Source organism: Podarcis erhardii, assembly GCF_964252035.2.
Source record: "Podarcis erhardii genome assembly, chromosome: 15".
Lineage (NCBI taxonomy): Eukaryota > Metazoa > Chordata > Lepidosauria > Squamata > Lacertidae > Podarcis > Podarcis erhardii.
Window position 1 is genome coordinate 13,514,928 of NC_138505.1, and position 26,844 is coordinate 13,541,771.

Consider the following 26,844-nt stretch of genomic DNA (forward strand, 5'->3'; position numbering starts at 1 on the left):
GGTGCAAAACATTGCAAGCTCCTGACCCCTCTCTCCAGTTCCATTCCAGCCCCCCCCCAACCCTCCTAAATTTGTACTGGTATAGGGGGTGGGGTAAGAGAGGGGAGGCTGGCGTCTCCCCTCCCCTCTCCTCTTTCCTACCTTTCCTCTTCTCTCCCTCCCTCTCGTCTTTCCTCGTCCTCCCCCCTCCTCCGAGGCCGAATGGTCTCGCCCTGGTGCTCTATTTAATCCCAGCTACTGCCGCATCCCTTCTCTCCCTCTTTAGTCAATACAGCAGCATCTATTTTGCCTGGCCCCTCGCTCGCTCGCCCGCCCGCCCGCCTCTCTCCGCGCTTGGGGTTTGTGCCACTGCGGTTTGGATCCAGAGAGAGAGCGAGACAGAGGGATCCACCGGGGACAATTAAGGAGGCAGTGCGCCAGCGTTGATTTCCCCCCTTTTTCCCCCAGTGGGGAGGGGGAAGGACTTTAAGTTTGCTAGAAACCCAGGAAGAGGACTATTTCCCCTCCTCTCCCCCTTCGCCTTCCTGCCTTCCTCTTCCCTCTTCCTCCCCCTCCCTCCCCCCGAAGGCAACCACCGGGACCCCCCACCCTCCCCAAGATGCTCTCTCCGGCTTGCAACGTCTTAATCCTCCTGGGGTCTTTCCTGATCGCCGCCAGCCAAGGGAACCTGTCTCACGATCGTGAGTTTCTGCCTAGCAAGAGGCATCCTTTTTATTTTTAAAAAAGGGGGGGAGAGCGGCTTGAGGATGTGGTGGTGGGCGATAAGGCATCGATGTGTATTATTGTGTTGGATATATATATATATATATATATATATATATATATATATATATATATATATATATATTAAAGGCGCGGGGAGAGAAACAAAGGAAGGTCCGGGATGGCAAGGGTTAAACAGCCAAGAGGGTCTTTGGGGATCGCGTTCCGTGGCTCCGGGCTGCGGTGGGAACCTATAGATGCGCATCATATGTGCGGAATATTTTTATTTATTTATCGCGAAAGCGCCGCACCGTCCGTTGTGGCTTGTGGGGCTGCGGAATGTTTATTTTTTATTTTTTTGTCACGGTGGGTTTCCGCGTTTAAGACAATCGAGGCTGCTGGTTTTCGCTATCTCACAAAAGACGGTCCCTCATCCTTTTCTGGGAGCGTGCGATAAAATGTGCCAGTCTCCCGACTCCAGTGTGCCAAAATGTGCCAATCGCCTGGCTCTTTCGAGAGAAGGGGTGCCTCCCCCATCGAATGCAACCTGCCTGATTTCCTCCCTCCCTCCCTCTGTAAAAGGGATATTCTCGCACCATAAAAGCCAATCTCCTGGGATGAACGGATGGCCCGTTTAATAGGCGGCCCACCTGTTTTAAAAGGGCGTTGGAAGGGATGGCCCCATCCTTGTCCAATAACGGGGCAAGGCGGTTGGCCGGGACACCCTGGAAGCCAAAGGGGTCCCTACTCTGTTTTTCGAGGGTGGGGGGGGGAGAGAGAAGGGTGGCTGGGCGCTGGGTGGGGAATAAGAGGGGATGGCAGCCGCCCAGACTGCTGTGTTGATGTGTCTGGGGTGGGGTGGCAAAGCTGCAGGAACGCTGCCAGATCTAATGTATGCAAACACACCCACATTGGGAGTGAGCGGGCGCTTAAGAGCGGGGAGGGGCAGGTGGGTGGCGGAAGAAAGGAGGCGATGCTGGGTGGGTGGGTACTTCGCCTTGCCAGCAACATCAACAAGCCGAGTGGGGCTGGCTGCCTGGCTAGCTAGGGACGCTGCCGCAGCAACAGACGCAAGGCTGGCAAGGCGAGGGGCAGAGGGCGATGGCACCGGCTCCGCTAGCCTCCTCTTGCCAAGGCGGCGTGGGCTTGGCACCCGGCAGGGCCGCCTGCAGGTCGCGTCGCTGGCTTTGTTTGGGTGGGCGAGCAGCAGATTCTTGTGCAAGGAGGTGGCTGAGCCAATTTCTCCATCATTTTTTTTTTAATCACAACAACTACTCTGCCCCCTCCTTGAAGTCTGGCCGCAGTGGCGTCCAAGGAGTTGGAAGCTCGGATGTTGCAGTGACAGGGGACACTAGGGCGGGGGGACCGGCCTGGGAGGGGCCAGGCAATAATAAATAAGAGCACATGGCTTCCATCCCACCCAGGCATCGATCGCGCCAGCCGCTGCTTCGCATCATCCGTGCATCTGGCAAAGTAAAGCCGTTGCCTTTGGAAGTTCCCGGAAAGGCAGTCGGTCTTGACTGGGCGGGGGCGGGAGCGCGGGGCGCTAACAAGGGCGTCTATCTATTGTCTTGTTGCCGTTCTGGGCAAAGGCAGCGATGGCATGTTGCAAAAGTAGGAGTAGACATTAATGACCATAACAGTGGACGTAGGAGTCTCCTTGCAAAGGTGCCTATGGCTTCAGTTGGGCGGTTTGTTGTTTTGTAACATTACAAGCATTTTTTTAAAAAAAACAACAACACACACACAAATACACTGGCAGTGAAGGCCGAGGAAGAACAGTACGGAAGGTTGGAGGAAAAAAATAATATTCCACATTGCAACAACTAGGCAGCTGGAGAGGACGAGAGAACTGAGCTTCCCCTGTTGGATTCTGAGCTTGACCAACTTGGAAAAGCTGCCTGCACAGAGATGAAGAGCTATTTCTGCAGGTCCTTTGCTGGCTATGTGGGTTGGGTGGTGGGGGATGAAGTGTTTGAGGGGCTGGTCTTTTGGAGGGGCTGCCAGCTGCACACCCCAGAAATGGGAGGGGAGAAGGCGCTTCATTTGTGGTGCTGCTGTGCTGAGCGGAGGGTGTTGCGGTTATGTAGGTCAGAGAGGGAGGGCCTCCCCCCCACCTCTGAGTACATCCTTAATAGCTCCCTACTGGATTGGACTGTGGGGGGCAGTTGGGGGGCGTTAGGCTGCTAAAAGCGGGAGCATCTGGCCAGACTGCACTCTGGGACTGCAGAAAAGAACAGCCTGCTTCTGCCGTTGACTGATTTAGGTGATGCAGAGTGCCCGTTCGATGCCAACCATCCCCTTCTCTCTCCAGCTGGTTGGGATGGATTGCCATCCATCATCTGCCCAGCAGTATGCTAGAAATGCTGATGGCCTTCAAAAATCCATTTTTTAAGGGAGGGGTGTCGTGTTTGATGGGGCAGCTAGCAAGCCTACAATGTCCTCTTTGGGATGCAGTCCAAGATTTTCTGGCAGTGCAGGGCTCTTAGAACTGTTCCTTGTTTTTGCTTCCCCCAACCTCCTCCCAAGTACCCAATAAGAGCCCTGCTGGATTGGACCCAAGGCCTATCTAGTCCTGCAAACTATTGACCCACAGTGGCCTATCAGATCCCTCTGAGATGCCTACCACCAACCTCCGGCTGTTCTTCCCCAGGGACTGATCTTCAGAGACAACACTGTCTCTGGTCCTGGAGACAGGACACTGCCCCACCATGGCTAGTAGCCACTGGGAGCCTTACCCTCCATGCATGCATGCATCTAATCGTCTTTTAAAGCCACCCAGGCCTGTTGTGGCTGTTGCCACATCTTGATGCAGAAAACTCCATAGTTGATCATAACTAGGTGCCTGCCTGCTAGCCCAAACTGGTCCGTCTTTAAGCATTCTTGGCCTGCCAGCATAGGAAGCTGCTTTATAGAATCATAGAATTGCAGAGTTGGAAGGAACCCTGAGAGTCATCTAGTCCAACCCCCTGCAATGCAGGAATCTTTTGCCCAACATGGGGCTCAAACCCACAACCCTAAGAATAAGAGTCTCATGCTCTACTGACTGAGCTATCCAGGAAGCTAATGAATCAGACCACTGGCCGATCTTGTTTAAGATTGTCAGGGCAGACTGCTGTGAGTGCAGCTGAGTCCACTTTGCTGAATTAGGTTTGCGCAACAGGGAACTGACCCAACACAGAACACAGGGGTGGCCCACCAGTAGCTCAATAAAACTGTTCTGGGAAGCTAGCCTAGGACAAGGAAAGGGTGTGTGTGTGAGAGGAACATCTGGCAAGAATCAATGTGTTGCTGGTGGACTCCATTTGTCACGGGTGGGTTCCTTTTTATGCATAGGACATGGGAGTATAGGAAGCTGCCTTACAGAGTCAAGTCGCCGACTTGGTAGCTCCATATTGTGGATCTCCAGCTGTTTTTGGACCACAAGTCCCACCATCCCTAACTAGCAGGACCAGTGGTCAGGGATGATGGGAACTGTGGTCCAAAAACACCTGGAGACCCGAGTTTGGTCCACACTGACAGGCTACTGCTCTCCAGGATTTCAGACTAGGGGACTCTCCCAAGAGCCCTACCTGCAGAATGGCATGGATTGAACTCAGGGCCTTCTGTGTGCAAGGCACATGCCCCCCTGCTGAGCTGCAGCCCTCAAGACTTGCTCTCACGTCACACACAGAGGTTGCAAGTGGAGGTGGGAGATCTAACGCCAGCGTTAGAATCTGTCACCTGACATGATTGACTCATGATGCTTTATGGCAAGGGTTGCCCTCCCAATGTGGTTAGACTCCAACTCCCATCATCCATACTGGCTGAGGCTGATGGGAGCTGGAGTCCACACATGAAGGGCGACAGGTTCCCTGCCCCTGATACAGAGGAAAGGATGGGTAGAAAATAATAATATTATGATCACAGGTAGTTATCTGGGCACATGTTGTTATTACATTCAAAAATATACAGCGATGGTATCAGTCCTTTAATCCTCACTGTTTTGGGAACATGCAGAATGTACAACGTGGCCATTGGGAATTTTGTGTTGCATATGTATGTGGAAGTCTGAGGGCTGTATCTGCATTTGAACAGAGTAGACCCACTGAAATGAGTGGAGCCACGATAATCATTTCCATTATTTTCAATAGGTCTACTCTGAGTAGGAGTACCACTTAATCCACTGCAGGGCAAGGGGCATGAAAGTGCAATGCACAAAATGTAGGTTGACCCAATAATTTTAAGACTACCTTCAATATGATCTATACATGCCTACTCACAAGTACTGGTAAGCCATGCTGGGCCCAGTGGGACTTAACTCCTAAACCAAGTGGATATCGTTTTATAGCTTTAACGTATTTAAAGCAGTTGACTAAAGGAGAATGAAATATTTGCCCAAGTATATGTCAATCACCCCAGTTTCTTTTTCCTCATTAGTGGAAATACTAGGAAGTGGGCTCAGGGACACTCCTTACCGGATTGGTTAAACGCTACTGGTGCATGAAATGCATTTATATAAAATCATAGAACTGTAGAGTTGGAAGGGATCTAGTTCAACCACACAAATGTTACCGGTTATTCAAAACAGATCCCCCTTTGTCATTCCTTCCCAGCATGTTGCCCTTAGCGGTCATAGAATGAGCAGAAGTTAAACAGACCTGGCTTTCTGTGGTGTGGGACTGTAACAGAATGTCACCTGTTGATTTTCTGCCTGTTGTGCTGTTATTGTTTCCTGTCATCTAAGCTGAGGGAGCTTGAGAGTGGAAGACAACTTGGCAACATCACTTGTTTAATTTCTACACATAGGAAAGTTGTTTCTGCCTTTTCAGTCTAACCTACTTCACAGGGTTGTTGGGGAGGACCACGTGAACCAACCTGAGCACCTTGGTGGACAGGTGAACTTAAATGCCTTAGAGCTCTGGAATCCATCTTGCATCAAGGCCTCTGGGCTTAGCTCTGTTCTTAAGCACAGATGAAGGCAGACTGATGGGTTGGGCCAAAGATCTTTCTAGCCGAGTCTCCTGTTTATCCCCCGTGGCCTCTGCCAACCCCCCAGAGAAGACACAATAGCAACCTGCCTCCCTTTCTGTAACACAGCAGATAGAGCTGGGCGAATCCATCAATTTTGGTTTTTCATTTTGCTGCAGTTCAGTCATTTCCACATCGGGTTGTGATTTCCCCCCCTTTTTCTTTAAAAAAGTTAGTAGTGAAAATTTAGCATTTTAGTGTGAATTTCTCCTTAGACACACACTTATTTATTTATTTATTGGTATGCAATTTTCCCTAATATATACAGTTTTTGCAAAGCATGTTTCCCCCTAATATAAAACATTTCCTTGCCATTGCCTTCATTAATATATGCACCGTGATGCACAAGTTGCTTTTGCACTTCGCCATAGAACAACACTGCAATATTTGCAGAAGCACAAATTTCAGAGGGTGCCTGGGTTTTGGTCCTCATCCTTTTGGGAAGTGAAAAATGAGGCAGGATTGATTTCAACTGCCAATGAAATTGAATTTCCCCTCATTGCTATTTAGGGTGGAAGAGCCTAGTGCTCTCCAGGAGTGGTTGGACTGCAAGTCCCATCATCCCTGGTCAGAGTGGCCAGGCATCATGGTAACTGGAGTCCAACTGCACCCTGAGGCCATCAGATTGCCTCTCCTCTTCCACATAGCTTTTCCAGGCTAGATGGAAGGGTCTAGACTTCTGTCAAGCTGTGTCTCTCCCCACCCTCTGTTGCCATTCTGTACTGTGGAATGTTCCAGCAAGTTCCTCTTGGCACGTCTCCAAAAGCCTTCAGGGGAAAAAACCCAAAAAACCCTAGAACAAAACATCTAAACCACAGAGGCAGAAAACAAAGCACTGGAGCCAATGGGATTCTGAAGGGCTCTTGTCCTTTCTGTGGGAGAAAGAACAAGGTCACATTCAGTCTGTATTGACTCTAGGAGAAGGATCTGAAATGAGGGAGAGAATAGCGGCGACATGGGCTTGTTTCTTGGCTAGGTCCTGAGGTCGAGGGCAATTGTGGATGAGACAGGCCTAGGATAGCAGTGTCCTCCAAAAGAGGACTGCCTCTTCCACCTCTATAACTATGTGATGGGGCCATGCTTTCTAAATCAGTCTAGAGTGAATGCTAATTTATTGGGGGGGGGATGTCCTAACCCCTTTCCTGTTTGGTTGATGACTGCTGCTTCTGCACCATTTTTAATTTGGAGGGGTGTGGTCATCTTCCAGGCAGAGTGATTCCAGCCAATCAGGGATTACAGTGTGATTCCAGCCAATTGGGGGCCATGCAGACTGCTGCTTCCTCACCATTTTATTTTGAGGGGTGTGTGCATCTTCCAGGGTTTGTGATTCCAGCCAATCGAGGATCGCAGTGTCATCTCAGCCAATCAGGGGCCACATGGACAGCACTTGCGCTCTGCAATGCCCTGCTTACTGACACCAGGCAGCCCCCCCCAATTGTTTTAGAAAAGTTTTCAGGAGGTGGCATTTTCAACAAGCCTGTCCAGAGGACACACAATTTAGTTGCCTTGATTTGTTTCAAAGTTTTTATTGATGCTGCTGCTGTACTTAATGATGGTGGTTTTTATGCAGATTTATTTTTAATTGGTTTGTGGGGGTTTGTTTCCAGCCACGGTAGGTTGTATCTAATTAAGCTCAGAGTAGATTGATTGAAAATGGTGGGTTGAAGTTGGCCAACTTTGTGAAAGACAATGAGTGCACTTGGAGCAGGACTAACATTCAGTATATTTCACACACCGCTTAGAGACCAAGTGGATCAAGCTATTTGTAAATATTCAAAATAAAATAAGATGATGCGGGACTACCAGTTGACTTTGGCTATGTGATGAAGTCACATAGCCAGTTGAGAATGAGAGGGGGGGGGGAGAAGTGGTTCTTCCTGGGTTAACACTGCCCTTACTCTGAATGGGCCAGCGCTTACTCCTTTCCACGGCACCCCTTGAAAAACTGCTGAACGGAGGTTACTTTTCATGGCATATATAGCAAAGCTCTTGTCTCATCTCCACTGTCAGGTACGGATAAAGGCTGTGGACTTAGCAGTGAAGAGGTGTTTTCAGGACATCTCTTTTACTCTCTGTCAGGCTTGCTTATCGGGCTTCCGATGACTCCTTATTTGCCTCCCAACCCATATCGCTCCATTTGTCTCTCTCTCTCTTTGCTCCTTCTCTTGATCCATCTGCCTTTCCCATTAAGTCAGTACAGAGAGTGCCTCAATTAAGACAAGCTACCAAAGTTGCAAGAGGAGCAGCAGAAGGCTGTTAAGGGAGCCCAGAGGAAGGAGCAGCCAAGTTTTCCTTTTGCCAACGCCTGTGCCGCCAGGACTCCAATCCCGGGCTGCTCCTGGCCCCTTCCCAGTATTTAGCTTCCTTCCTTCCAGTTTCTAGACCTTTAAGTGCTTCAGAAAGCAGACCCCTCCTCCTTCCCCTTTCAGGGGTCAACTTTGAGAAGTCGGCCATACTTGCTGGGAGTTGTAGTTCAGCAATGCCTGGCAGGCTGAAGATTCCCCATACCTGATTTAGAACACAGAATCATAGGAGCTGGAAGAGGACCTCAAGAGTCATCTAGTCTAACCCCCTGCAACACAGGAATCGCAGCACATCCCCAAACATGTAAAACCAATCGCATACCCTTGCAGTTCCAAATTTCAAGGGAGCTGCAGCCAATATCTATCAGCCACCAGGTAAAAAGAACTGTCTTTAAATCTCCCACTCCCAAAAGTCAATACATTTGCTCTTTTGATTGTCCAAAAATTGGTATCCCCCACTCCTTGCAATGCCCTATCCCTGCTGATGGGCCTGAGCAAACATGCCTCTTTCTTCCTGCTGCAAATGTAGCTGGGATTTGTGCATCTTGCAGTGGCCAAATTGCTTATGAACTCCACCCTTCCGGTACTTCAGTATTCAGCGTGGTTTAGCAGGTGGGTCTGAGAACGGTCGGCTTCTCTGTTACCCACTTAACCCTCCAGACAGAAGAGTGTTTTTCAGCAATTGTATGACAATGTCAAGCCGCACACCACACAACAAGCCAACCTTTAATGAAATGATGCAGAGCAAATATCACTGGGATCAAGGAATCTGCAACGACAGCCCTCTCTTCTACCAGGCTTTCCACCCCCTCATCCCCTGCCTTTCCACAAACCATTGCCGAGCAAAGTTGCTGTTTGGCAGTGACAGTCTGGCTCGGAGCCTGCCGGTTCTGAACATCTGGGAGTGGTGACGTTTCTTAATGTCTACCCGGACACTGAGGTCCAGCACCAAGGGCCTTCTAAGTTACAGGGAACCTAAGTTACAGGGAACCAGGCAGAGGTTTTCTCGCCAGTGGCACCTGCCCTGTGGAACGCCCTCCCACCAGAAGTCAAAGAGAACAACAACTACCAGACTTTTAGAAGACATCTGAAGGCAGCCCTGTTTAGGGAAGCTTTTAATGTTTGATGCATTACTGTATTTTAATATTTTGTTGGAAGCTGCCCAGAGTGGTTGGGGAAGCCCAGCCAGATGGGCGGGGTATAAATAATAATAATTATTATTATTATTATTATTATTATTATTCAGATAGTCTTGCTCTCTTTTTAAAAATTACCTCCAAATTCCAAATGAGAAAATAGGAAGAGAATCCCTGCTGGATCAGGCCAAAGGGGCCCATCTAGTCCAGCATCCTGTTCTCACAGTGGCCAACCAGATGCCTATTTGAGAAGCCCCCAAGCGGGACCAGGGTGCAACAGCAACCCTCGCCTCCTGCAGTTTCCAGCAAGTGCATGCCAGAGCACACCCTCCAACATTTCTCCAATGAAAACAGGAACGTCCTATTCCATAATAACAATAGTAGTAGTAGTGGTGGTGGTAGTAGTAGTAATTGTATTATTTATGCCCCGTCCACCTGAATGGGTTGCCCCAGCCACTCTGGGTGGCTTCCAACATATATAAAAACATAATTAAACATTATTATTATTATTTTTAAAAAACCCTTCCCTATACAGGGCTGCCTTCAGATGTCTTCTAAAGGTTGTTTAGAAGTTACTCATCTCCTTGGCTCAGGAGTCGCATAACCCCATACTCTCCAACTTTTATTTCTCTGATTAAAATAGGGACGTGGTAAGTAAAAGCCAGATATTCCAGGATCAAATTGGGAGGGCTGCTGTAAATCTGAGACTGTCCCTGGAAAACAGGGGCACTTGGAGGATCTGTTCAGAGGCCTGCTGCCTTCAACCACGGAGGCCGGGCATAGCCATTGTGACATGTGCAGAAGCATTAGGACAAACAAAAGAAAGTCCTTCTTCCCACAGTTGAACTATGGAACGTGGTCCCACAAGGTGTGCTGATGGCTGCTAATTTGGAGGATTTGACCAATTCATGGAGAATGAGGCTATGAGGCTCTGCCTTCACTGTCAGAGGCAGCATGGCTCTGAATATCTCTTGCTGGGCATTATGGGGAGAGTTACTGTTGGGCTTTGGCCCTGCTTGTTGGCTTCCCATTGGGGCCTCTACTTGGACACTGCGAGAGCAGGGTGCTGGACCAGATGGGCCTTCAGACTGATCCATCAGCCAGGTCCTCCTTACATCCTTACAGACCCTGATAGATGGCCACCCAACCTCTGCTTATAAACCTCCATTGAAAGAGCGTCCAGCGCCTTTCGAGGGAGTCTGTTCCACTGCCCAGCAGCTCTCTAAACACCGATCTCTTAACAGCGGTGCTGTGTGAAGGGGCAAAGTCCTCTGAGAGGAAAACACTGCCCAATTCCCCTTTAAATGCAGACCTGTGACTTAGACTTCATTACCATAAGGCGGAGAGAGGGCAGTGGATTAAATCAAGACTTTGAATTCCCAGGTACACCCCTCCTCTCCCCATCATGACCCCCTGCTGGCTAATGTATTTTCTGCTCTTGATGAGATTTAAGCTGTCAGTTTTGCAAACTGGAATGGGCAAAGGAGATGAGGTGAGGGGGGCGGGCAGCTCCCTCCCCGGCCCCTAAACCTACGTTCCTCCAGGGGCATCAGGCAAGCGAAGGAGAGAGAGAGCGGACTGTGAGCGGTATGGCTGGATCTCTGCGCGTTTTTCAGTTTAGAGAGAAGGCAGGTCAGAGGAGACCTGGTCAAGCTGTGTAAAATGGAATGGAGGAAAACAAACGGGGGAGTTTCCCCTGCTTTCTTTCGTCATGCTGGAACTCGGGGCCACCCAACGAAGCTGAACGTTTGAAGATTCAGGACTGAGGGAGGAGAATTTTCTTCACAAGTTGCAAAGAGGAAACTGTACAGTTTGTTCCCACGATGTGTTATTGATGGCTTTAAAAGGGGGCTGTGCCAATTTGCTGGAGGTCTGGGCCGTCAATGGCTACTAGCCACAGGATGGCTACATTTTATTTGAGCTGTTGGAGGAAGTATGCATCTAAATAGAGTGGTACCTCTGGTTAAGAACTCAATTTGTTCTGGAGGTCTGTTCTTAACCTGAAACTGTTCTTAACCTGAGGTAACACTTTAGCTAATGGGGCCTCCCACTGCCGCCACACGATTTCTGTTCTGATCCTGAAGCGAAGTTCTTAACCCGAGGTACTATTTCTGGGTTAGTGGAGTCTGTAACCTGAAGCGTCTGTAACCCGAGGTACCACTGTACCAGTATCTGGTTAGCCAGATTGATTCGTATGTTGTCAGCGGATTTTTGTTGTTGTCTTGTTGGGCTGTGTGTGTGATAAAGGGAAATCATACTGGGGTGAAGGCGTCTTCTTCTATTTGTCCCCAGGTCAGTTTCAGTTTATTGGTCAGTTTTTTCTAATAAGGCTGTTTCCCATACTATTTGATACCATTGGTCCATGCTTACTCCTGACAGGTCTCTCCAGTGTCTGGCTATGATGCTTCTGGCTGCTGAGAGAAGGTGGGTTATGAGCTCTCAAAAACAATTTTCACTACAGCCAGTCAAAGACAACCAACCACACCCTAGGCTACCTCCAGCCTCTCTCGCCACCCAAGAAATACAACAAGTGAATAGTAAGAGAACCCACACAAATGATGCTGAGCACAAAACCCCACACATAGACTAAGTAGAAGAATAGAAGCATTGCCACCCGATCCCACTCACCATTCCCTCTCCCCCTTTTCTTCCTAACCTAACACTGTATGTAACACTGTCTCACAACAAATGAAACTGATCTGTAGAAAAGACACCTTGAAAAAGGAGACAATGTACGTGCTTTTGTAAACAAAGAAATATTTCATAAAAATATATTTTTAAAAAATAAAAATAAACACCAGTATCTGGGAATCTTAAGTGGGGAGAGTGGTTTTGCACTCAGGCTACCCTTATGGGCTTCCCATGGACATCTGGCTTACTGCAAGAGCAGTGGGCTGGATTAGATGGGACATTGGCAGTGCTGTTAGGTTCTTCTACCTTCCAGGTTTTCCATTTTGTGGGAAGGATTTCAGACCCTCCAAGTGCCCCTATTTTCCAGGGACAGTCCCGGATTTACAGCAGCCGTCGTGGTTTCTGATCTGATCCCATAATGTTCCGCTTTTCCTTAGGACATGCCTATTTTCATTGGAGAAATGTTGGAAGGTGTGTGGAGTTATCCGACCCCCAAGCCATAATTTTTAAGGTTTTATTAGGTTGGCTGAGGAAACCCAGTCAGATGGACAGGGTATAGATAATAACATTATTATTATTATTGCAAAGGATGTCCCTATTTTCATTGGAGAAATGTTGGAGGGAATGGGATTTTCATTGCCCAAATGTTGATTTTTATCTTTGTATGGAATGAGTTACATTTATAATGTTCCCTTCCTCTAAGAAGAACAGAGTGGGTTTTAAGTCTCAAAACAACCTTGTGAGGTAGGTTAAATGGAGACCAGTGGTTCAGTCTGGCAGCTTGTTGTGTCTCTGAATGTAGTTGGATCAGGTTCAGAGACCTTCTGTTTGCGTGTGATTAATTATTAGAGTGCAAAATCAAAAACTAAAATCTCTAAACGGTTTATGTAAAATGGTGTATGTTATTCATTAGAAGTAGCAAATCAAAGGAAACTGGTAAAAAGCAGTGAGCAGACTAACATGATCAACATGTAGATAAAATCAATGGATTTTAAAAACAGATAAATGTCACACGGCGACATGTCTGAGTAGGCTTACCTAAACAAGAAGTTTTCAGCAGGCCTTGGAAACAGCCAAGTGAAGGCGCCTGCCTAAGTCAATAGGCGAGGAGTTCCAGTGAGAGTCCGTAGCTGCTGCTTGCCATGCTAAAATATTGATTTTTTGTTAATGCAAAATGAACATTATATGGCGCTTGTGAAAGTGCCAGTTCCACAGAGTGAAGCGGTCCAAGTGGGTGCACGTAGGGAAAGATGATTGTTCAAGTAAACTGGCCCTAAGCTGTTGTGGGTTTTGTATATTTAATAGTGACACTTTGAATATGGCCAGGGAACAAATTGGCAGCCAGCGCAGATCTCTGAGCGCAAGAGGAATATGCTGCCACGGTCTCCCTTCTGTCAGCAATCACGCTGCAGCATTCTATACTATATATCTATTTTATTTTAAGGTACTTATGCAGCAGTTATCCGGCAAGCCTCACAAAGCAGCTGTTTAATGCTATCTCCCATCATCTTTATGGCTAGGGGGAACATTTAAACTTGAGTTTCTCGCAGGCAAACTAAATGCTTTGGCCGCTGCATTGCACTGTAGCTCAGGGGCAGAGTGTCTGCTTATGCGGAAGGTTCCGGGTTCAATCCCTGCCATCTCCAGGTAGAGCTGGAAAGGACTCATGCCTGGAGAGCTGCTGCTTCTGCCAGTCTGTGTAGACAGTACTGAGCTAGATGGAGCAATGCTCTGACTCTGTATAAGGTCCTTACCAGCTGTCCTGTTGCGTCACTTCCTCCTCCATTTGCACTGACATGCTTGCGGGGGGGGGGGATGCTTGCAGGAAAGTGTCCTGCAGCGTTCTTGATACTATGCAAGCCTCCCTAGAATCATGAGATCTAGAAGCTTAAAAAAAAAAGGCTAAGGAAAAGAATTCTGCACCAAGCATTCTGCACCAAACAGCATATTCTTCATGGCTTCTGGGAAGCACATCAACTTTTTTCTTTTCACCTTTACACAGGGGCAAAAAACCCGAGCTTCTCCAATTTTGGCTCAGCAGATTATGGCCAATCTTCTGTCTATTCTCTCCTCCCCCCCCCACCCTCTTTTTCAGTAGCAGCAAATCTCTATGTGGCTGGCTGGCAGCCACTGTGGGGAGCCTGACATGCAGTTAGCTGCTCATATTGAGGCTTTTGCAAAAGAGCTGTTATTCCATCAACAACACAGCAGCGTGGTAGATCTCTGGAGCAAGGATGGAGAGCATCCCTGTAGACATTTCTAAGAAATGGTTTTCTGGAATGAGAGGCCTATGTGGTGTATGTTTTGCTCTCTCCTTGTGCTTGGGTGGGCCTGCTGTGATACAAGCTCCCACACCCGCAGCCCACAAATTCATACATTGCGTTCTCTTGCTCAAAAAAAGGAAAATGGTAGACTCATTTAGTGGTTAGGCGAATGGTGATGGTGAATTTTGTGCTGCCTGTGGGCTGGCTTCTGTGCCTTCCCCCGTACCTGCTAAACCTGTCGATCTGTCAGTGAAAAGATTATTGTATAAAGCTACTCACAAGCTGTTGGTATTCTTGCTGCAATTAATCTGCAGAGCGTGTTACTTTGCTCATTCAACCTGGGCAGAGTTAAAGGGTGGAATATGCTCCCACAAAAGGCAGAGATGGCTGTAAACTATTTGGCTTCAAAAAAGGATTAGACAAAACCACGAAGGGTCGGACTATCAGTGGCTACTAGCCACAATGCCTATGTACTACCTCCACTGTTGTAGACGTTATGCCTCCGAATAGCTGTCACTGGGAATCAAAGTGGGGAGATTTTCTGCTGTGCTCAGGTCTTCCTATTGCGGACTTCCAAGAGGCATCTTCTTGGCCACTCTGAAAACAGGATGCTGGACTAGATGAGCCTTTGGCCTGATCCAGCAGCCAGGCTCTTCTTAATCATCTTATTTGTAGTGGAGGGTGAACTCATCCAAATCCACTGAAGTTTTAAGCTGAAGTAAACTGGATCAGTTTCCTTTGCCTGTTTAGAAAATTGATCCAAACTCTGGGTTGGGTCTGTAGACCTTGCAATGGCCTTGTCACCATCCCTGTGACATCATCATTATGAGTCACCATCCAGAGTCTTTGACAGGGGTGTTTTCACAGCAAACACTGCCTTCCTTGTTGCCCACCACTCTGTCCAACATTCTGTAGTTGAGTAGGGCATAAAATACACAGGAAAAGGGTCCTTCGTTCCTTGTGGGAACACTGCAGAACTGGCTGAGGCCTTGGAGAACAGTTCCCAGGACCTCTGGGCTCCACAGTGAGCTTATAATGGCATTCCTAGATGCAGTGCTTGAGAACGACATTTATTTTTTGCTAAATACCAGGCCCAAGCTAGCTGAAAGTGACCAGTCAGTTATCTTGGTAAGTCTCATTAGCATCAACGGGAAATCACCAATTTCCGGAAAGGAAAACAATCTTTCCCCAAGCATGTTCACAGGGTATGTCTGTCTTCTTGCGCCAGAGTCTAGGCATCACTCTGGATTTGGGGTCTTTGGGAAGCACTGAGATATTTTGGGTGGTAATGAAAGGCAAGGTTCTCCGGCTCATAGTGTGGTGCGTCCTGGAGGACAGACAGGGTGGGGTTGAGAGAGCTAGCGTACAAGCATTTGTGGATTTGCTTAATGCTGAGCAGCACACAAGCGTATTGATATCATTGTGTCTCAGGTGACTGGGTTGTTTTGCCTGTGGTTTATGGCGCACTAGGGACAAGCGGATTACTTCCACCCCGTTTATTTTAATGTTTCTCTGGTACGCTGTGCCATGTGTGCCACTCCTTTGTGGAATGCCCATTTTAACGAGGAGAGTTTCGGCCATGTAATTCCAGAAACTGAGCATGTGCAGTTGGCCTTGGCTCCCAGTTCATTCGCTTCCTGCACACCACACACACGCACAACAAGAATTTGGATGCAGTCATGCGGACCATCACACCAAGGCTGGTTTTCTTTTGAAATCAGCACATGTGTGTTTGTGTGTGTGTGTGTGTGTGTGTGTGTGCAGCAAGACATGCCAGAACCAAATGCTGTAGCAGGCTGCACCTGAAAACTCTCTGCACAAAATCCAGAAGTTAAATAAACGAGGCAATGGAAGACAATAGAGGATTCCTACTAGAGCCAAAAAAACATTGAAACAATTTCTGCAATTTTCTTTGCCAAATTTTCTCTGAATGTTCTCCATCATTCTTTGTGGGGACTGGTTCCCCCTATCCCCTACAGTGCCTTGGAATGCTGCTAGGCCCCCCAGAGCATTGTGGGGGATGCAAAATGGCAGCCGTCCTCAGCCAACACAGTTGCTGTTTCCACTATGCAAAAACCCAACAACTGACCTGGCGGCGGGGGGGGGAGACCCAATGTGTGGCAAAGTGGTTAGGATTCTTCGATTAGGATCTTGGAGGCTTTCCACTTGTTCATTTGTCGCATTGGGTGACCTTCGGCTATTCACAGCCTCTCCTTCAGCCCAGCCTGAGATGTACCAACGCAGCTAAAAGCAAAATCCAAGGCAAGTTTGTAGGGATTTTTTTGTGTGAGAGAGTGAAAACATACATGCTTTTGGATGTTTGGCATGTGTCTAAACACACCTGGGATCTAAACCTGGGGGCAGAGCCTGCTTGGCTCAGACATGGCTCATTCCAAGTGGAAGTGCAATTTTGCTAGCTCCAGGCATTGCTTCCCTATCCTAGCTTGGAGTAATGACAGTCCGCTGAGATCTCCCCCCGCCCTTTCCCTGGAGTCATCAGTTTCCCAGCAGAACTTGTTTGCTGAAGAGATTGAGTTTTGTAGCGGCAGAACCTACACGCTCTGCCATTCATAGCTCTGCTGACGTTCACATTCCCTGGATGGATAGGCAGGTGGATGAAGCAGCTGCTTTTATTTCCAGCCTGTCTCCCCCCACAAAAAAATTGAAATCCCTCTATGATTGAGTGATTGCACCGAAATATATTTTCCAGTCTTTTTCTGAGACAAATCACACAACCGTTGTGACTTTTGGACTCCATTTGCAAATGCATGGTGGTGTAGTAACATAGGAAGCTGCCTTATACAGAGTTGGACCGTTGGTCCATTTGGCGCAGTATGGTCTACACTGACTGGCAGCAGCTCTCCCCTGTTTGTGGGAGAGGCCATTCCCAGCTCTGCCTGGAGATGCCAGGGGTTGAATTTGTGGGAATGTTCTGGGGTGCAGGAGAGGATATATTGACTAATTATATCCTTATCCAACTTGTGCTAACAAGTTCCCAAAATATCAGCAGAGTTTATAGACATTCCCCTTTAAGTTCGCAACGGTAACGCTTGCACAGGTTCGCTAGAACCTCTATAATAATTACTCTGGTAATTTCCCCTTTGTTCCCTCTTAAAATACAAGACACGACACAGTCTTTATAAAAGTATAAAAGAGTTTACTCACGTTCTGTTCACAATATGATCCCAGAAGGTAGGCAGGCTTAAAAAGGTTACATGCACTTAGAATCTATCTTGTAGCAAGATATTACTGTCCTCTCTTGGCTGGGAGCCAAGAGGGCATGTTGCTCCTTCAGAAGATGAAGATGGCAGAGAGGCAAGAGGCAAGAGGCAAGAGAGAGAGTGGCTGCCTGCCCTGTGCTTTTATCATTACCTGCACAGGTGAGGCCACACCCACCTCTGGTCACATGCGGAGGAAGTCCGTCCCCAGGAAGTTTACCTGCTTGCTGGACAGACATCCCTCCCCATGTTCTAACATGTACACTCTAGGAATGTTGTCATTGACTGCTCCTGTGTTTACATCCCACATACCCCTTCTCAGGCAATACAACATACACAAAACATAAACAACTTTATTCAACCACCCAGAGTCCCAGCTTGACACGTAGATTCTGGAAACTCTCTCTTGGTAGGGGTTTCGTCAGGATGTCAGCAGTCATCTCTTGGGTGCTGCAGTAGGATAGTTCCACAAGTCCATCCTGGATCATCTGGCGTATGTAGTGGTATTTAACCCCAATGTGTTTTGTTCTGGCCAGGAACTTCTCACTCTGCGTCAGCTTCAGGCAACTTTGATTGTCCTCTAGCAAGCTGACAGGCCCTTTTCTCACCAACCCAAAGTCCTTTATGAGTTGATCAAGCCAGGCGATCTCTCTGCAGGCTTCTGTTGCTGCAACGTATTCTGATTCTGTGGAAGATAATGCTACACAGCTCTGTTTATAACTGCCCCATGAAACAGGTCCATCACCAAACATGAAAACATGACCACTTGTTGATTTATAATCAGCATTATCCCCAGCCCAATCCGCATCAGTATACCCAACCAACTTAGGGTCTCTGACGGCTGGTAACCTTAATTTACAATTCATGGTACCCTTCAAATATCGCACCACCCTCTTTACACCTGCCCAATCATGCTCAGTGGGAGAATTCACTTTTCTGCTAAGAATCCCCACAGCATTTGCTAAGTCAGGTCTACATGTGGTAACTAAATACAAAAGTTTACCAATCGCCGACCTGTAGTCATTGTTGTCTGGCAACTGCTTCGAATCCTGCTGATTCTTCAGGAAGTCAGTAGCCATCGGTGTAGCAACTGGATGTGCGTCTTGCATCTGCATGTGCTCAATCAGCTCGTGGATCTTCTGTCTTTGGCTGAGAAGAAATGAGCCGTCCTCTTCTCTTTCCACCTGGATCCCGAGGTAGTACTGGACATCTCCTAGCTCCTTGACCTCCACCTCTTTGCTAAGGTGTTTTACTATCTGTGTATAGTCTTTCTCACTTGCTGTGGCAATAATCAGGTCATCAACAAATGCTAAGATATATGAGAATTGTCCATTATTTGACTTACTGTACAAGCACTTGTCAGCGTCGCCTTGCTTGTACCCAAGTTGCGTCAGCATTTTATGCAACTTCTGGTTCCAGGCTCTAGCAGCCTGTTTAAGTCCATAAAGTCCTTTCTGCAGTTTGCACACTAAATGTGCCTCATGTGGTTTCACAAAACCTTTAGGCTGCTTCATGTAAATTTCTTCAGAAATCTGCCCATGTAGAAAAGCGGTAGCAATGTCTATGTGTTTCACTCTCATTTTCTTGGAGGCTGCAATGCTTAGAAGCATTCTTACGCTGCTGTACCTCACAGTTGGTGCAAAAACTTCATCATAATCTTCACCAAAACGCTGTGAAAATCCCTGTGCTACAAGTCTAGCTTTGTAGCGCTGCACTTCTCCTTCTGACCCCTTCTTAACCTTGAAAACCCATTTACTGCCAATGGCCTTCTTACCGGGAGGCAGCTCAGTGAGTGTCCAGGTCTTGTTCTGATGCAGTGCATCCATCTCCTCCTGCGCGGCCTTCCTCCAGAGACTGGCTTCTGCAGCTGGCATCTCCTGTATCTCTTCCCAAGTGGAAGGTTCTTGTGGAAACGCCGACCCTGCAAAGTAGGACAACCGTAATGGTGGGACACCTTTGTTGGTTCTGGACGAGCGCCTGACCTCTGGTTCTGCGACCGCATCAGCTTCCTCATCCTCCTCCAACGCAGGCATGTCCCCATCTGAGTCCTCATCTTCGTCTCTGGTGCCGCCAGGGTTCTGGTCCTCTGCGTCTTCTGGTGTGTCGCCTGTAGGGGGCGCTGTAACACTTGAAGGCAGATTATTACTTTGTGGGGTCTCAAAAGGGAAATATACAAATTCTTGAGTCCTTTCTGACTCATCGGAAGAATCCACAACAGTGTTCTTAGTGTCTACCTTTCCATATTCATCAAAATAAACCGCATGGTATGCATTTGTCTTACCAGTTTGTAAGTCCATAATTCTGTATCCTTTGCCTCCAGAGGCATATCCCACAAGGATACCTGCTTTTGCCCTGGAGTCAAGCTTGTGTCTGTGTTCCTTGGGCACGTGGAAGTAACATGGACTTCCAAACACACGTATGTGCGACAGATTGGGAGCTTTCCCATGCCAAAGTTCAAATGGTGTGCGCTCTGCACCTTTAGTTGGCAGTCTATTCTGCAAATAGACCGACGTGTACACTCCTTCGGCCCACAGCTTCTGTGGCAAACATGCATCCTTTAGCATGCACCTTGTCATGTCCATAATGGACCTAAACTTTCTCTCAGCTATGGCATTCTGCTGTGGTGTGTAAGGAATTGTGGTTACGTGTGCAATTCCTTCCTTGGCCAGGAGAGCCTGCATTTCATTTGAGCAGTACTCACCTCCATTGTCGCTCATTAGCACAGCTGGAGCTCTCTGGAATTTGTTCTTGACCATGGCAATGTATTCCTGGAACTTGTCCACTGTCTCACTCTTCTCTTTGAGGAAATATACAACACAAAATCTTGAAAAGTCATCCAGAAATATTAAAATGTATCTATTCTTTCCCAGTGAGGGAACACTCATGGGTCCACATATGTCAGTGTGCACTATGTCAAGCACTTTGTTGCTTCTTTGTTCTGCACAACGTGGAAATGAAGGTTTTACAGCCTTCTCAGTAATACAGCTTATGCACTTTGCTGGAGCTTTGTTGCTCTGCTTTACCTGCAAACCTCTTACAAGATCTCTTTTCTGTAGATCCAGAATGACGTTGGTGTCTCTATGTCCAAGCCTTCTGTGCCATAGGTCCAGATCTGCTTCATCCTTCTGGCTGGAATGTGCCACTTTTGCAGACTGATTCTCTGAAAGATCAAGCTCATATACACCATTGATTAGCTCTGCTTGAGCAAACACTTTGCCATTTCTAGTCACCTTGCATTCTCCATTTCCAAATGTGATCTGGAAACCTTTCTTGTCCAAAGTGGACACGCTGATTAAATTGCAGCTCAGCTCTGGAACATACAAAACTCTAGAGATTGTGTTCTCAATGCATTCATTGTTTATATTGCATTTCAGACTCATGGAACCTGCACCTTTTGCTTTAACAATGTTGCCATCTGCAATTTCAATTTCAGATCCTTCTTCATCATTTATCTCATTAAAATAGTCCTTTTTATATGAAAAATGTGAACTGGCACCTGAATCTAAAATCCATTTATTACGTTTATTCTCACGATTCTGGACAGTTAAATTCCTTTCTTGCAGTAGCCATGTGCATTCACATTTCCCCTTCTTTTCTCCTTTTGGCTGAAAGGGGTGGGGTTTCTTGGCTTTAGGAGCCTTGCAATTCTTTGCAATGTGTCCTTCTTTGTTACAATTGAAACAAATCACTTTCTTAGGCATCTCTTTGGACTTTGTACATTGCCTAGATGCATAACTGCTGTCCTTGCTTCTAGCATTTCTCACTGGAGATTCAGCTCTATCTCTGCATTCTTCTTTTAAATAACCAATCAAGTCTTTAAAAGCCAGACCTTGTCTATGATCCATCAAACTTACAAATGCGCTAAAGCGTGGTCCAAGTGATGATAACAAAAATGCTATCTTTGTATCTTCATCAAAAGCTTTGGGAGTCAGATCAATTCTTTGAATAATCTCAGTAAACTTGTTGATGTGCTCTGTGAATTCCTCTTTTGAATTCATCCTCACTCTGGTTAATTTACACACCAAGTTTCTGAAGCAGTTTATGCTAGATTCTCCATACACGCGCTCTATATCTCTTAAGATTTGAGATGCATCATCTGTAGTATTTATTAATGATAGCTGCTCATCGCGAAGTCCACTCAAAATTATGTGTCTAGCTTCGCTGTTCATGCGTTTCCAAGCACTTATCTTGGCTAAAGCTTCCTCAGACGATCCCGTAGGTTGAGGGTTTAAAGCTTCCAAAATGTGCTTATAATCTAAACATGCTATCAAGCGCTGCTTCCAGTGTATGAAATTGTGTTCATTCAGCACAGGCATTCCTAGCTTTGCATCACTATCAAAAGCTGCTCTGGCCATCTTAAAATCCAAAAATTTGAAAATTCTTCAAAATTTCAAAATTTCTCAAAAATTTTTTAAAATCAAAATCTCAAAAATCTCAAAATGCAAAACAATTCTTCACTGCCTTGGGTCACTGTGAACTCTGAGGGAAGGGGGGGGGTTGCTTAATCCCCACTGCACAATGGAACAAAGGACCATGTGCTTACCAGGAAGTTAACTCAGAAAAATACTACTCAACTCAAAATCACAATCCAATGCAATCCTTCAAAAATACGCAGAAATATGCAATACTGGGCCCATAACCCTTTGTGGGAATGTTCTGGGGTGCAGGAGAGGATATATTGACTAATTATATCCTTATCCAACTTGTGCTAACAAGTTCCCAAAATATCAGCAGAGTTTATAGACATTCCCCTTTAAGTTCGCAACGGTAACGCTTGCACAGGTTCGCTAGAACCTCTATAATAATTACTCTGGTAATTTCCCCTTTGTTCCCTCTTAAAATACAAGACACGACACAGTCTTTATAAAAGTATAAAAGAGTTTACTCACGTTCTGTTCACAATATGATCCCAGAAGGTAGGCAGGCTTAAAAAGGTTACATGCAGTTAGAATCTATCTTGTAGCAAGATATTACTGTCCTCTCTTGGCTGGGAGCCAAGAGGGCATGTTGCTCCTTCAGAAGATGAAGATGGCAGAGAGGCAAGAGGCAAGAGGCAAGAGAGAGAGTGGCTGCCTGCCCTGTGCTTTTATCATTACCTGCACAGGTGAGGCCACACCCACCTCTGGTCACATGCGGAGGAAGTCCGTCCCCAGGAAGTTTACCTGCTTGCTGGACAGACATCCCTCCCCATGTTCTAACATGTACACTCTAGGAATGTTGTCATTGACTGCTCCTGTGTTTACATCCCACAGAATTTGATCCTGGGACCTTCTACATGGAAGGCAGAGGCTCTTCCACCCAGCTAAGACCATTCCCCAGATAAGTTTCTGGCCCTCATGGTTCTGAATAAAGGACTGTATCAAATAGGAATGTGTCAGGGCTGGTTCAGTTGCAAGTCAGCACGGAGACTCAGAAATGAGCAGCAAAGTTTATTCTTTATTCAGGGAAATGGAATACAAACAGAGAAACTCAAGGTAAGACTGGCCCCAATGAAGAAGTTGCCAGAACTTGTGGTCTAGGCCTCCCACTTTCCTCTAAGCCTCCTCCCCACCCAGCTGTTTTCCCTGTAGTTGTAAACTCCACCAGGTGGGGCCCCCTGAGACCTCTGGGCTTATTGTTCTGCTACATGCAAAAGTCTGAGGCTTTGGAGACAAGGTGTGGGGGGGGGGGAGCTGAATGCCTTAGGACCAGCAGACTCCTATGAATCTGTCGCAGCCTCGGTCCCCACCTCCTCCTCAGCAGCCTGTCCTGTGTCCGCAGTGCTTTCTGCCCCTTCTTCCTCTCTCTCACCCAAGCCGGTTGCTTCATCAGCATCCAACCATTCTGCTTCCCCTTCATTCTCTGACCTGTCTCCCATGTCCCACCACCCTCTCCCTGGCTCAGAGCCTTCCTCTGCTGAGGCTTCCCTAGGGGATTCTCATTGTCCAGCCAGTGCCCAACAGAATGTAGACCTTCTACTGAGTCACATCATTGGTCCATATGGTTCAGTATGGCCTATGCTGACTGACAGCAGTTCTCCAACCCTGGAGGCAGGGTTGGGGGGTCCGACCAGGAGATGCAGGGGATTAAACTTGGGATCTTCTGCCTGCAAACCAAATGCTCTCCCACTGATCTCCAGTCCACTCCCCTGAACTTCAGGGATCAAGCGCCACCACAGGCAGAGAGGCTGGGTGCTGGATTGCTTTTTTCCAGAGGCATGGCAGGTGCTATGACAGAGCTGTTGTCGTCTGTGGAGTATACACACATATTTATTGCCTGTGGTCAAAATATATATATGTGAAGGTTTCTTTAAAAAAAAAAAAAACCTTACAAAAACAGTTATTTGACCAGTGAGGGTAGCAGGAGAAAACAAAACAAAGAGTCCGCAGACTGCCACTAACAATGGATTTATTGCACCACGCTTGGTCTCTACTCAAAGATCTCAGACATTGCCTCCAGAATATTGTAGAGCCAGGAAAAGTGGGAACTAAGCCGCCTTTGCACTGTACTTTTAAAGCACAATTGTGCCACTGTAAACAATTGTGGTTTCCCCCCAAAGGATCCTGGGAGCTGCTAAGGGTGCTGAGCATTGTGAGGAGACCCCTGTTCCTCTGCCAGAGCTACAATTTCCAGAGTGAATCCCTATTCACAGGGAACTCTGGGAACTGTAGCTCTGTGAGGTGAATAAAGGTCTCCTTAATAACTCCCAGTACCCTTAATAAATGACAGTTCCCAGAATTATTTGGGGGAAGCCATGACTGTTTAAATTGGTATCATAGTGCTTTAAATGTGGTATCACAGTGCTTTAAATGTATGGTGAGGTTATGGCCCAAATTGATGGTGTCGGAGTGTGTGTGTAAAATCTGAGGACGGGGTGGGGCAGGGCCTTCTGACTAATACATTTGCTGCTCCAGTGCCTCTTGCATGTGCTACTTACCAGAGCTTCTGAGCTGTGAGAGACAGAAGTGGTAGCAAACCAGTGAGTAAGCTCTGACCTCCGAGGACCTAATATTTGAGCTACTTCAATGGCCAGTTCCAAGCCAGGAGATTCAGCTGCAGATTCAGCTTTTGCAACATTATAAAGTGTGGGGAGGAAACATGTACCTTTGCCCTGCCTTAACCCCTCTTGTCTATTTTATGGTGTATAAAATGTGTTGGGCTGACTCCAGCCAAGGCTTGCTCTGAGTCGATCCATTGGGAGCAATGGGTGGGGAGTGGGTCTCCTCTGAGTAGGACCAGCATGGGATACAACCCAGCTGCCTCGAGAAGTTCAGTTGGCAAGCATGGTATAAAAAAATAATAATGTGGGGCATTGCAGTTTAGTGGGAAAGAAGCCTGAATACTGTGGTGTAGGCAATGATGGCTGCCGCATAGCAAGAGCCAGTATGGTGTAGTGGTTAGAGTGCTGGACTAGGACCTGGGAGACTAGGGTTCAAATCTCTATTTGGCCATGAAGCTCATTAGGTGACCGTAGGCCAGTTGCTGCCTCTCAGCCTGACCTGGGTAAAGGTAAAGGGACCCCTGACCATTAGGTGCAGTCATGACCGACTCTGGGGTTGCGGCGCTCATCTCGCTTTATTGGCCGAGGGAGCTGGTGTACAGATTCCGGGTCATGTGGCCAGCATGACTAAGCCGCTTCTGGCGAACCAGAGCAGCGCATGGAAACGCCATTTACCTTCCTGCCAGAGTGGTACTTATTTATCTACTTGCAGTTTGACATGCTTTTGAACTGCTAGGTGGGCAGGAGCAGGGACCAAGCAACAGGAGCTCACCCCGTCGCAGAGATTCGAACCGCCGACCTTCTGATCGGCAAGTCCTAGGCCCTGTGGTTTAACCCACAGCACCACCCACGTCCCTTGCCAGCCTGACCTACCTAAGCTTATAAATATGTATTGTAAAAAAAAAGTCTTGTGCCTTAATAAGGTGTTGGAAATAACTTGCAGCTGCCATCTTTTATTTCGCTGTGTTGGAAATGGTGCTCTAAATGTAAAGCTTTGTTGTGAGGATTAAATGAGGAGGGGGGAGAACCAATGTATGCCACCTTGAAGAAAAAGTTGGGATATAAATGCAATAAATAAGTTAACAGATAATGGTTCCCATTTCTCTCTCCCTATGACTCTCATAACACTACAAAAACCCCTCCCTGCATTTTTTGTGTGAAGGGGTATATCATACAATGACCTCACCAGCATCCCAATCTTGGGTGTTGAGCAACTCCACATTATGTGTGGGAAATCTCTGGCCTATGGAGCTAGGGGCAGGGGTGGGTTCCCATAGGCCAGCTAAGAGGGTCACATTTGGCCCACAAGTCAGAGGTTCCCAACCCTTCCTATACAGATTTATCTGGTAGGAAGTACCTTTAAGGGCTGTGGCTCAGTGACAGAGTATCTGCTCTGTAGGCAGGAGGTTCTAGGTTCAATCCCCGGTATCTGAGAACATCTTCCACCTTCTGAAACCCAAGGGAACCACTTCCATTCAGGCCCTGTCTACACTGTACATCAATACCAGTATCATATCACTTTGAACCGGGACTTCTTCTTTTTTCAGCCGGAGCTCACCAGAGCTCAGCTCCAGCACCTCTGAGGTGCTCAGTTCTTGAGTACTCTTAACAAACTACAGTTCCCAGAATTCTTTGGGGGAATCCATGGCTGCTGAAAGCAATATCAGGCCACTTCAGTGTGGACAATGCTGATTTAGATGAACTAATGGTTTGACTCTGTATTAGGTAACCTTCTGTGTTTCTATGAACTCGGTGGGACTTGCTTCTGAATAGACATTCCTAAGCTTGTACTCTAAGCTTTCAAACAACAAAAGAGAGGAAATTATCCTTCTCTCCCTCCACCCTCTCTAACTCACTCGGGGGGGGGGAGGGAGTGAATGCTTCCAATTGGATTCAGATAGGCACCCATCTCGTCTTGGTTTGCCAGCAGAAAGGTGCATGAGCTGAAACAGGTTTCCCAATCTCCAGTCAATTTCAGCCATCCGAGATGGATGGCGGTGCTGCGTCTGGTTTGCGGTAATGAGACTCACAATCCAGCACTTATCTGGGGGAGTGTCAGCAAAATCAGATTATAATGATGCATGGAAGGAAGTTCTTCTGCACAGTCGCTCTGATTTTGTTAACCCTCAGTGCTGCTTGAGAATTGTGCTTGGAGGTACCCCTCATCACTATCCAAATATACCAGCAAACACACACACACACACACACACACACAGAGAGAGAGAGAGAGAGATTCAGCTGTCCAAAGTATAGGCATTGCCTACAAATTCAATAAAACAGAGGTAAAGGTAAAGGGACTCCTGACCGTTAGGTCCAGTCACTGACGATTCTCGGTTTGTGGCACTCATCTCGCTCTCTAGGCCGAGGGAGCCGGCGTACAGCTTCCGGTTCATGTGGCCAGCATGACTAAGTCACTTCTGGCGAAACTAAAGAAGCACACGGAAACGCCATTTACCTTCCCGTCAGAGCAGTATCTATTTATCTACTTGCACTTGACATGCTTTCGAACTGCTAGATTGGCAGGAAAAAATAGAGGTATAGAACCTTTTTCAGCCTGAGGGCCGCATTCCATGCAGGGAAAGCTTCTGGGGGCCACACGTC

General features: G+C 47.2%; 1 protein-coding gene across 4 annotated transcripts in view; it reads left to right on the plus strand.

Annotated features, from left to right (window-relative positions):
- Positions 1-244: 244 nt before the first annotated feature.
- Positions 245-26,844, plus strand: part of CADM3 (cell adhesion molecule 3) — a 96,898-nt gene continuing 70,298 nt past the window's right edge. For 3 of the 4 annotated variants that reach the window (XM_081843006.1, XM_081843007.1, XM_081843008.1), the window contains exon 1: positions 245-680. In XM_081843006.1, the coding sequence (XP_081699132.1) occupies positions 599-680 (82 nt within the window). In that variant the 5' untranslated portion in view covers positions 245-598. The remainder of the gene's footprint in view (positions 681-26,844) is intronic. The other variant, XM_081843009.1, reaches the window with a different exon arrangement.